The sequence below is a fragment of the Panulirus ornatus genome, chromosome 54, assembly GCF_036320965.1.
Source record: "Panulirus ornatus isolate Po-2019 chromosome 54, ASM3632096v1, whole genome shotgun sequence".
Lineage (NCBI taxonomy): Eukaryota > Metazoa > Arthropoda > Malacostraca > Decapoda > Palinuridae > Panulirus > Panulirus ornatus.
In genome coordinates, this window is record NC_092277.1 from 4,369,974 (window position 1) to 4,383,168 (window position 13,195).

The window sequence follows — 13,195 nt, forward strand, 5'->3', positions numbered from 1 at the left end:
GTGTGAGGTGGTTTGATTGAGTAAGAATAGGGTAAGAGAGATGTGTGGTAATAAAAAGTGTGGTTGAGAGAGCAGAAGAGGGTGTTTTGAAATGGTTTGGTGAGATGGAGAGCATGAGTGAGGAAAGATTGACCAAGAGGATATATGTGTCAGAGGTGGAGGGAATGAGGAGAAGTGGGAGACCAAATTGGAGGTGGAAAGATGGAGTGAAAAAGATTTTGAGTGATCGGGGCCTGAACATGCAGGACTGTGAACGGCGTGCAAGGAATAGAGTGAATTGGAATGATGTGGTATACCGGGGTCGACATGCTGTCAATGGATTGAACCAGGGTAAGTGAAGCGTCTGGGGTGAACCATGGAAAGTTCTGTGGGGCCTGGATGTGGAAAGGGAGCTATGGTTTCAGTGCATTATTACATGACAGCTAGAGACTGAGTGTGAACGAATGGGGCCTTTGTTGTCTTCCTAGTGCTACCCCGCACACATGAGGGGGGAGGAGGTTGTTATTTCATGTGTGGCGGGGTGGCAATGGGAATAAATAAAGGCAGACAGTATGAATTATGTACATGTGTATATATGTATATGTCTGTGTGTATATATATGTATACATTGAGATGTATAGGTATGTATATTTGTGTGTGTGGACGTGTATGTATATACATGTGTATGAGGGTGGGATGGGCCATTCTTTCGTCTGTTTCCTTGCGCTACCTCGCTAACGCGGGAGACAGTGACAAAGCAAAATAAATAAATAAATAAAATATGTCTGAGTGTATATATATGTATACGTTGAGATGTATAGGTATGTATATGTGCGTGTGTGGACGTGTATGTATATATATGTGTATGTGGGTGGGTTGGGCCATTCTTTCATCTGTTTCCTTGCGCTACCTAGCTAACACAGGAGACAGCGACAAAGTATAATAAATAATAATAAAAAAAATAAAAGGCATTCCTTTTGGAGGGGAAAACCCAGGTTTGTTTCAAAAAATCTTATAAAACTAAATATTAAGCATAAACATTAACATAATTTCACCGATATTCTAACATACTTACGACAGTAAAAGTGGGCGTCGTGGAGGCCCTTCATCTCCCCTACCATGGCTGTGCATCTGACTTTGAGAATACTTGATCAGCCACTTGATATCATCAGTGCTTTCACTGACTGAAGTTCTGATGCTAACACATCACTCTAACAAAAATCTGCATCAAACTTAGTCTTATACAGTAATACTCAGACCTCTTGGGCTTTCAAGAAAACAGCAGTACTTCAGATTTCTATCTTTTTTGTTCTGACCTCCCATGGTATCACATGACCCTTCATTTAAGGATTAAGAGGTAAATTAATAGGAAAATCATATTCATACTCTGTAAAAAACATTTCTATTTCTCACCTCAATTACACTGGATAATCTGATGAATTGATACACAGACTACAAAACTAACAACTGTGGCATTTGAGAGGATACACTTAGGAATCAATGAGAAACAACCACAACCATCAACTTGTATATGACAAGAACTGGACATACTACTGAAAAAATTATCCAAATGTAACTATTTGACAGCTGTTGTTGTCTGCCAAAGATTTCTAGAGCCGACATAAAGTAATAATCATGAATGACAAAACTTCATTAAGTTCACAGTGTGTACAAGAGTCACTGGTGTTGATGGCAGTAGTGTGTGTGTCAGGTCTTACCCATGTATACACTATAAACTCAAAGAAGGGATGCAGAAGATATAAAACGGAAGATGTGAACATTCTATGACTTCATTCACTAGTGAATCACTTAATATCTTAATACTGTGGCACATGGCAAACCAAAATATGGAGAGGGGTGGGATGGGAATATATTCTTAAACTAAAAAAAAAAATGTACTGACAAGTATCACATATGTTTATTGCTAATCCAGTACTGATTACTGAACCTGTAAACACACATGATCCTTGACTTCTTTACATGATTCATCACTAGTTAAGAGAATATATGTAACTATAAAGACTTAATAAAGACAACTTTGATGATATGAGAATACCTAATTCCCGCAAAAAATAAATGCGTTCTGATTAGCTGTTCCAAGACGGGTAGTATCTCACTAAGGCTTGTAATTCTGAATGACTCATAGAAAAAGAGGCTTTACTAAAACACTAGTTTGCATCAGAACAACTAATCCTTTCACATGAAAATGAGTGAGTGCCCTTGCTGTACAGTCTTTGGATATAAAAATCACAATTCTCTTAACAAGTGAAATCAAAATGCTGCCACATGGCTCACAGAACACTTGACAATGAAAAAAAATACGTTCAGTGAGTCATATGGAATATGAATGCTTTGGATTTACTCAATCACTCCTTAGGATGAGCAGGATGATAATTCATAACCTATAAAATGAATACAATCTACAAAACTCTAAATGGTACTGATGATCAATCAGTAAACATGTAATAATCTGTTACAAATCCGTCTGCTCATGTGATTGTCCTTTACAGCAAGATAAGCTAAGAACTTTTATACAGTTTGTATACTACATGTGAAATCTACAGTGTATTAAGAACAGTCTATTACAGCAAAGCTAACTACAGAAAGTAGTAAAAAATATCACGATGGACCAATACCAACAAGTTCTTGTGGGTTTAAAGGAAAAGTCCACAAGCTCCTGTGAGCCAACACTTGACTATATCTTACACATTTTTGATGTCTCATCAATCACTGTTTAATTCCCATCACATACAATTCAGTTTTTATAAAAGAGAAAAAAAAATAAATTATTTATACCCTGCATTACTCTCTGAATAGAATATGATTCCATTTACAAATGGAGATCAATGAATATCATGAATAACAATTTGTGCTTAAACATAACTTCAAAACTTTAGTAAACTTTTAAACATAAAATCCTCAAGTCACTTACACATCGTTTCAACTAGACCTAACAAACCATAATTCCACAAACAAATAAATGCATAATATTCTGACAACAGTGGCATGTCCATGACAAGAGCTACCTCACCAGCTGCACACCATGACAACAAAGTTGCTGTGCAGTTGCCTATGCTCAAACTAAGAAAAGCCAAAAAGCTGCTGCAGCACCTGAGACATAAACGCATAAAATTATTGGAAGGGCCCTTCCATGCATGCATTCAGTATTTAAATAGTTTAAAAAAATGAAAGGGCATATAAAGTTCTGTAATAGTACTTTCTTAAAACAATGCCATAAATTAAAATTTGGAATTTCAACCAAAGAGCCCACTGAAATTTCATATTCCCAGCTGTTTTCCAGGTTAATTACACATAATTCACAATCTAATTTTCTATTAACATATTTAAGTATTTGACCCATAATTCTTATACTGAATTTTTCATGTAAGCCCAATATCTCATGGGTATCTATTCTGCTGCTTAGACATAGCAAGCAAACCTGTATGACTTGGGGTCAGTGGGGCAGCCAGTGATCACATGACAAATACATAGTCACAGGCTTTCCTAGATAAATGGTGATATAACTTTATAGATAAAAAAAAAAACTCATTGTGGCAACTGGCTTACAGATCAGTATCATACCAAGCTGCCATTTGATTATTGTCACGAGGAGGTTGCGGTGGAATCTGTTGATCAAATGTTAAGTCTGGGTGGCCAGGATGACCTGGCGGTAGATCCCTGGGGTCTATAGGACCATAGTTTGATCCCGGTCCCCCATGCTGAGAACCAATGTCCAAACCTTGCATCGAGTCCACAGGTACATGGTCATAGCCTCCTGAAAATAAAAATGTTCAAATTGTTAATTCCTTATTTCTTAAATACAGGAACAAATTCCTTATTTCTTAAATACAGGAATACACAGAGTAAGGCCACATTCACTCACATCCATTCTCTAGGACTCATTTTGTGTTATATCAAAACTGCATCCCCTATCTACAATAAGGCCTCACAGACCTTTCTGTAGTTTCCCCCAGCTGCTTTGCATGCCCTATTTCAGTTCACTGATACCACATTGCCACATGTGTATCACACTACAAAAATTCATTACTCTGTTCATGTATTTCACCTTCCTGTACACTCAGGCAGTGAGGACTCAAAATATTTTTCATTCCATCTCCAATTTGGTCACCACTTCCCCTTGCCCCCTCCACTTTTCACACTCCCATCACTCAATCTCTCCATAAATCCAAACCATTTCAGTAATCAAATGCAAACAAACATATCATATATATTTCTTTTTCTTTCATACTATTCGCTATTTCCTGCGTTAGCAACGTAGCGTTAAGAATGGAGGACTGGACCTTTGAGGAAATATCCTCACCTGGCCCCCTTCTCTGTTCCTTCTTTTGGGGGAAAAAAAAATAAAAAAACGAGAGGGGAGGATTTCCAGCCCCCCGCTCCCTTCCCTTTTAGTCACCTTCTACAACACGCAAGGAATACGTGGGAAGTATTCTTTCTCCCCTATATCTATCATATTTAACCACCATCTCCTGCATTAGCAAGGTAATGCAAGGAAACAGACGAGGAATGGCCCAACCCACGCACATACACATGTATATACATAAATGCCCACACAAGCATATATACATACTCATACATTTCAATGTATACATATATATACATACACAGACATCACACACAATAGCATCCCCCCCCCCCCAGCAAGGCAGCGCCAGGAACAGACGAAAATGCCACATTTGTTCCCACTTATTCTCTAGCTGTCATGTATAATGCACCAAAACTACAGGCCCCACAAACATTTCCATGGTTTACCCCAGATGTTTCCCATGACCCAGTAGAGTCCATTTACAGCATGTCGAACCTGGTATACACCACAATGTTCCAACTCACTCTATCACTTGCATACCTCTCGCCCTCACGTAAGTTCTGGCCCCGGTCAATCCATCCTTCCACCTCTAGTTTGGTCTCCAGCTTATCCTTCTTCCCTCCACCTCTGACACATATATGCTCTTTGTCAATCTTTCTTCACTCATTTTCTCTATATGTCCAAATCATTTCAACACAACCTCTTCTGCTCTCTCAACCATACTCTTTTTCCACATATCTCTCTTACTCTTTCATTACTTACTCAATCAAACCCCCTCACAGCATATACTGTCCTCAAACATTTCATTCCCAACACATCCACCCTTCTCCATACAACCCTATCTATAGCCCATTCCTTCAAACATACGCATTTTTGCTCTCCGAGATAACGCCCTCTCCTTCCACACACTCTCCATTGCTCCCAGAACCATTTCCCCCCTCCCAACCCTGTAACTCATTTCTGCTTCCATGATTCCATCCATTGTTAAGTCCACTCCCAGATATCTAAAACACTTCACTTCCTCCAAGAGTCAAGCAGGACTGGAGAGATGGGCTTGGTGCAAGAGTCAGGCTGGATAGGAAAACGTGGCTTGTGATGAGTGTCAGGCCAGAGAGAGGAGAGAGAGAGAGAGAGAGAGAGAGAGAGAGAGAGAGAGAGAGAGAGAGAGAGAGAGAAGAGAAAGAGAGAAAGAAAGAAGAAGAAAGAAAGAAGAGAGAAGAGAGAAAGAAAGAAAGAGAGAAAGAAAGAGAGAAAGAAAGAAAGAGAAAGAGAGAAAGAAGAGAGAGGGGGGGGGGGCAGATTGGGATCAGAGAGGCTGGACAAGAGAGACAGAGACTTGGGATGGGAGATGTTGGACACGAGAGAGGTTTGGCTGGAGAGTGAGGCTTTGGAAGAGAGACTTCATATGAGAAAGGATAAGCTTGGGTTGTGAAAAATGCTATAAAGGAAAGAAAGGCTTGCGATTAGAGTCACGCTCTGAATGAGAAATATGCTTTTGATGACAGAAGCTGAACACAAGCATGGAAGGTAAAAGAGGCTATGAAGGAGAGAGAGGTTTGCTTTGAAAGGCATGACACGAGAGGCAGTGTCAGATGAAAGAAGCTTTACAGGAGAAAAAGGCTTGGGATGAGAGAGGCTAAACATGAGAGAAAAGTTTTGGATGAAAGCACAGAATGACTTGAGAGAGATGCTGATAATGAGAGTGAGGCTGGACATGAGAAAAGAATGGGATGAGAGTGATGTTGTTAAGAAGAGAGAGGGTGGTCATGAGAAAGAGGCACTGATCGAGTTTTATTTGATATGAAAGTGAGGACTGAGATGAGACAGATGTGAATGTGAGGACAAGTGTTTGCCTTGAAGAATTTGTGAGAGAAATACTTGAGAGAGACAAAGATTTGTATGAGGCATTCATAAATCTAGAGAAAATGCATGACAGGGTTGAGTATGTGCTTAATCATTTATCTTACTATAATAACTCATTAATTTATCATTAATTTTCTAGATAAATACATAATTGACCTTCCACACCATATATTCATAATGCAAAGGTACTTGTGTAAGGTATTACGAATATATGGTGTGTAAGGCCAAATATACATTATTCTAAAATATTAAAGATAAAATAATAACAATACTGGAAGAGAGAAATAACACACAATCAGCTATAGCATAAAAATACACATTTACACACACTATAAACTCATCAATAGTGAGATGGAATGGGAAGGAGGCTATAGAAAACATTGAAATATCTAGAAAAGATTTTATCTTATTTATTTATTTATTTTGCTTTGTCGGTCTCCCACGTTAGCGAGGTAGCGCAAGGAAATAGACGAAAGAATGGCCCAACCCACCCACATACACATGTATATACATACACGTCCACACACGCAAATATACATACCTATACATCTCAATGTACACATATATATACACACACAGACATATACATATATATACATGTACATAATTCATACTGTCTGCCTTTATTTATTCCCATCGCCACCCCGCCACACATGGAATAACAACCCCCTCCCCCCTCATGTGTGCAAGGTAGCGCTAGGAAAAGACAACAGTATACTAAAAGGTCTTGACCCCTGAATGGTCCTTACGAAATTTTACCATATATGTGCAGATACACAAGACAGACCTCTTGAAATACGTTGCCAGAGAATGGCAAAGTACTCAGGGAGTGGAAAAGGGCAAAAGTCATACCCATCTATAAGAAAGAAACCATGAAGAGGAGCTGAACTATAGACCATCCTCCTTGATGAGGTCTGTAAGGTACTGGAAAAGATAATCAGAAAGTAATGGGATGACTTTCTACAAGTGAAAGATTACCTTAGTGAGGGGCAACACAGTTTTAGAGAAAGGTCACGTGTAACAAATCTCTTAGATTTCCATGTGAGAGCGAGTTCTGTCTTAGACACAAGGGAAGGCTGGGTAGCTTGTTTATATCCATACTGCCAGAAAGCATTTGAAAAAGTAATGCATGGGAGGCTGATTAAGAAGCTGGAAAACCAAGCAGGAATAAGGGGATCATTCCTCTGATGGACAAAATATCATCTTATTGGAAGGAAGCAAATGATACATGTCAAAGGAGCCTTCTCCAAATGGGTGGAGTGCCCTAGGGTTTTGTTCTTAGAAAGTTATTCTACTTAATCTATATGAACAACTTGCAATAAGGTATGAACTCCTAGATGAATAAGTCTGCAGATGATGCAAAACTCATGAGGAAAGTCAGAGCAATGAGGACATAAAATGACTCCACAAAATTGGTCTGATACATGGTTGATTTTGTGTCACTAAAGTCCATATTGGGAGAATGGTAAAGGAAACAAACTGTCTTCTGGCAAACATAAGAATATTTTTAAGTATATGGATACAGAAATGTTCTGCAAGCTGTCCATATCCTACACAAGGCAAAAACAAGAAAATTTTTCCCAAGTTTGGTCACTAAACCTAAAGAATCACAGAGATAATGCAGAAGGTCCAGAAACTTGGCATCAAAATTGAGAGAGCTAAGCTACAGGGAAAGGCTAAAGGCTTCAAATTTGCCCACTTTGGAAAAGAGCTGACCATAACCTTTAAGTCTATAAAACAGATCAGTAATGCGGACAGTGAATAGTTCTTTAGATGTAAGGATAGAGCAACCAGAGAACATGAAATTAAGTAAGAAACCCAATTAAAAAATGTAAAGAAGTACTTTTAGAATATCAGAGAGTTGGAAGAATGGATAAAATAACTTAGGACATTGTTTCTGCAGACAGCATACATAAAGAGAATGTCCAAGAAATGTGGCCCCATGAATGGAAAACTCCATCCCAAGCTGTACAAATCAAAAAAAGCATATATGGAAAAACCTCCTACACCAACATGTCAGAATGGGATCTTTGATAGATCTTATCTTCACACTAATAACATGGATAAAGAGAATATTATACAAGATACACAAACTGAAGGAAGTGATCAGCTAGTACTCAAGTTCGGCTAATTGAAAAACAAGACATTAAACAAGCAAAAGTGGGACATGACATAAAAAGATATAACTGTGGAAGTTAAACAAACCTCAATAATTTCTATGGTAATAAAGATGGGGAAATGGAGTTCAGTAGCCAGGAAGCAGGGCTTTGTGATGACAGGTTCTGTGATATTTACGATGAAGGAGTTGAAACATGAATACCTTAACCCTCAAAAAATGAGAACAGTAAAAATGAGGAGAAAGCAAGAGACAGCATGGTCTGAGGGAAAGGTCTTCTGTAATGAATCTCTTAGAACTTTATGAGAAAGTGAGCTCAGTCCTACACAAAAGGGAAGGCTGAGTGGACTGATAGTGTCAAATGGTTTGTGGTAATATCAGGACTGCCATAAAGCATTACACACAATAATGCATGGAAGGGTGATGAAGCAGCTGGATCACCAGGAAGGAAATTCCTTTGACAGACTGACGATTAGCACAGTGGGAGGAACAGAGAATGCATGTTCAAGGAGCCTTTTCTAAATGAGATAAGGTGACCAGCAGAGTGCAACAGGGGTTCAGTTCTAAGACCATAACTCTTCTTGATCTAAGTGACTAACTTGAAGGAATAGACTCCTATTTGAATAAGTTTGCAGATGATATAAAGGTCATGAGAATAGCGAAAAGTGAAGGAAAATTGCAAGCTTCAAAAGTTGGCATAATACAAGGCTGATGAAATTCAACCAGGGCAAATGTAAAGTAATTAGTATTGGCATACCGAAAGATGGCCTTCATATGACTGTTATCAAGCAGTTTTAGGATCCTGTGTGTTAAGGCCTTGAGAGTCAACATCATTAACCTGTCATCAGAGTTCTATACCAGGAGAATAGTTAGGGAGAAAACTATCTTCTGGCAAATATCAAAATAACCTTCAAGTATATGAATAAGGAAATATTTAGCAAGGTATTTACATCTTCAATAAGGCCAAAACTAGAATATTCTTCTCAGGTTTTAACAATGCAACTAAAGAAGCAAAAAGAGCTAACAGAGAAGGTCCAAAGGAGGGTAACAAAGATGGTATCAGAATTAAGAGAGCTGAGTTACAGCTAGGTCTTAAATTTACCAACCCTGAAAGAGGGGAGAGTAAAAAGTGACTTGATAACCTTCAAGTTTTTAAGAATGACCATGTGGACGGTAAACAGTTCTTTGAGAGATGTATGGACAGAGCAACCAAAGGACATACCATGATATTCAGTAAGAAACTTGTAAAAAATTTACAAAGAAATACTTTTACAGTATCTGGGTAGTAATGAATGGAACAGAATGACTGAAGACATGTATAATGAACAAAACGTACATAAAAAAGTACAGCAAAAGTGCTACTCCTTCCTTAGCTTTTACCCTCAAAGTCACCCATTATTTTACCCCAAAGACATTCCCAAAGCATTCTTCCCCTGACCCTTGAGCTTTGTTTCACTTAGACCTAAAACATCCAGGTTTCTTTCCTCACACATGCAACTTTCTCTCTCTTCTTTTCTTGGTTACATACAAAAACATTAAGACACCTTAGTCTAAGCCTTCGAACCATTTACATAATCTGAACTTGTAAACAATCTTTACCTTGATAGTTAGGCCCAGCATGGCCACTGTGGACACTTGGTGGCCCCTGAGCATACATGGGGTCATAATGCCCTTCAGGAGGAGCTATGAAGTCTTGAAGATCTGGTGGCATGGCAGCCATATCTCCTTGCCACATTGATCCATCTTCACGGAACAAGGAATTAGTAAGTTCCATACTTAAGCGCTTCTTGTAGTCCTGAGGTTTATCCTCCGACATGCGGAACAGCACTGCTGCCGCATACGTGGCTGCAAAAGGAAATATATTTTGAATAGTACAGATTTCTTTCTGTGTGGATCTGTGGCAAGGAAAAATACCGATGCCATTCTGTTATTCTGCTATTTCAGAAATGGACCAGTAGCATTTGGTAAACTGACTGCTCAAACACTCGAGTGATTACACCATCTTCAGGTGAATAGTTTCTAAGTTCATGGAGGCACTGAAAAATGCATGTTGGCCATGCATAGCCACTTACAAATTGTTGTTCATAAACAGTATTCCAAATCAGAGTACACATCAACTGTCACTTCCACAGGAGAATACCTTACCAGTTCAACCTTTAGTTATCCTAGAAATGCAAGATGTCCAACAGAAAGAGAAAACAATCTCAGTGATTTTTGGGGTAGTTCAAGTCTGAGGGTGAGCTCTGGGAAAGAAACTGCCAGTTCTTAACCCTTTCCATGCAAATGATTTTTCTGACTCCTTTCAGTGAGCAAAAAAAGAAAAATCTATTTTTGTTGGATATATGAAAAGGTTCATAACAATATTAATAAACATTTATAGTAAAGGGAGTATTATTTACTTGACTGGCCAATCCTAAGTGTGCACAACAAAATAAAACTTTTTCATATCTTTATCTGATTTGGCACATTAGAACATTATACAATCAATCCATGAACTTATTTTGAAAAAAAGAGTTAAACATTCCTTGTTCAGTTATACACATTATCTACCAGACTGGCCACTCCTAAATGTGGGCATCTGTGGAGGGAGCTATGGGCAGCTGTGGGCACCTCAGACATGGTAAGTCCAAAGACAAGGCACCAGGCCATCCCGTGTGGTCACCATTAGATTACTGTGGCCTCCATTCTGCAACAGTAATTGGTTAGATTGCCATCTATGGCTGCTAGAAAACCTACTTGTGGCAGGCAACTGCACACATAAATTGACATCACAAGCACCTTGCCGTGTAAGCATCAACTGACGCCCAAAGAATCGAAGGAGTTAAAAATCAAACACAATCAAATGCCACATCTTACAATATCAAGGGTAGATCTTGACCAGCCCAAACTGCAAAAGAGGTTATCAGTGAACAAAAAACAAAAAGCATACAATACTGGTTTGAACTGGAAGAGTTTAACTGCATACAAGGAAAGTATGATGCTGGTTCCCTTTTTAACTCCTCATAAGATCATGAAATCAAGCCAGTGGAACATCATTTATGGTCCTTTGTATATAATCCTGAGGAATTCTAACGCAGACACATACTATTCTACTGAATGAATCTAGGATTACACATGATAATACAGCTTAACCCTCTTGTTGGTATGAACATAACTTTTACATTCTTGGCATACCACACTCAAAAAGTATCAATGCCTGCCCTACCCTGCAGTTCAATCATTTAAAATTTTCCCAATAATCTCCAAGCTTCAGCTGGCAAACCATCCTCTGAAACCAATCCCTTTATCATTACCATACTTCTACCTATCTGCTCTCTTATCATATTTATCTTATTTATTATACTTAGTCACTGTCTCCCGCGTTAGCAAGGTAGTGCAAGGAAACAGACAAAAGAATGGCCCAACCCACCCACGTCCACACACACACATATACATACCTGTACATCTCAATGTATACATATACATACACACAGACATATACATATATACACATGTACATAATTCGTACTGTCTGCCCTAATTCATTCCCATCGCCACCCTGCCACACATGAAATGACAACCCCCTCCCCCTCGCATGTGCGCAAGGTAGCACTAAGGAAAGAAAACAAAGGCCACATTCGTTCACACTCAGTCTCTAGCTGTCATGTGTAATGCACCGAAACAACAGCTCCCTTTCCACATCCAGGCCACACAGAACTTTCCATGGTTTACCCCAGACGCTTCACATGCCCTGGTTCAATCCATTGACAGCACGTCGACCCCGGTATACCACATTGTTCTAATCCACTTTATTCCTTGCACGCCTTTCACCCTCTTGCATGTTCAGGCCCCAATCACTCAAAATCTTTTTCACTCCATCCTTCCACCTCCAATTTGGTCTCCCACTTCTCATTCCCTCCACCTCTGACACATATATCCTCTTTGTCAATCTTTCCTTACTCATTCTCTCCATGTGACCAAACCATTTCAAAACACCCTCTTCTGCTCTCTCAACCACACCTTTATCACCACACATCTCTCTTACCCTTTCATTACTTACTCGATCAAACCATCTCACACCACATATTGTCCTCAAACATCTCATTTTCAGCACACCCACCCTCCTCGCACAACTCTATCTATAGCCCATGCCTCACAACCATATAACACTGTCGGAACCACTATTCCTTCAAACATAACCATTTTTGCTTTCCGAGATAATGTTCTCAACTTCCACACATTTTTCAATGCTCCCAGAATTTTTGCCCCTTCCCCCACCCAATGATTCACTTCAGCTTCCATGGTTCCATCTGCTGCCAAATCCACTCCCAGATATCTAAAACACTTCACTTCCTCCAGTTTTTCTCCATTCAAACTTAAACTCCAATTGACTCGTCCCTCAACCCTACTGTACCTAGTAACCTTGCTCTTATTCACATTTACTCTCAGCTTTCTTCTTTCACACTTTACCAAACTCGGTCACCAACTTCTGCAGTTTCTCACACGAATCAGCAACCAGTGCTGTATCATCAGCGAACAACAACTGACTCGCTTCCCAAGCTCTCTCATCCACAACAGACTGCATACTTGCCCCTTTCTCAAAAACTCTTGCAGTCACCTCCCTAACAACCCCATCCCTTAACAAATTAAACAACCATGGAGACATCACGCACCCCTGCCGCAAACCAACATTCACTGAGAACCAATCACTTTCCTCTCTTCCTACTCGTACACAAGCCTTACATCCTCGATAAAAACTTTTCACTGCTTCTAACAATTTGCCTCCCACACCATATATTCTTAATACCTTCCACAGAACATCTCTATCAACTATATCATATGCCTTCTCCACATCCATAAATGCTAAATACAAATCCATTTGCTTTTCTAAGTATTTCTCACATACATTCTTCAAAGCAAACACCTGATCC

General features: G+C 39.2%; 1 protein-coding gene across 1 annotated transcript in view; it reads right to left on the reverse strand.

Annotated features, from left to right (window-relative positions):
- Positions 1 to 1,365: 1,365 nt before the first annotated feature.
- Positions 1,366 to 13,195, reverse strand: part of LOC139765341 (armadillo segment polarity protein-like) — a 136,297-nt gene continuing 124,467 nt past the window's right edge. Inside the window, 2 exon segments of the mRNA XM_071692719.1 lie at positions 1,366 to 3,754; positions 9,885 to 10,130. Coding sequence (XP_071548820.1) covers positions 3,543 to 3,754; positions 9,885 to 10,130 — 458 coding nt within the window. The 3' untranslated portion in view covers positions 1,366 to 3,542.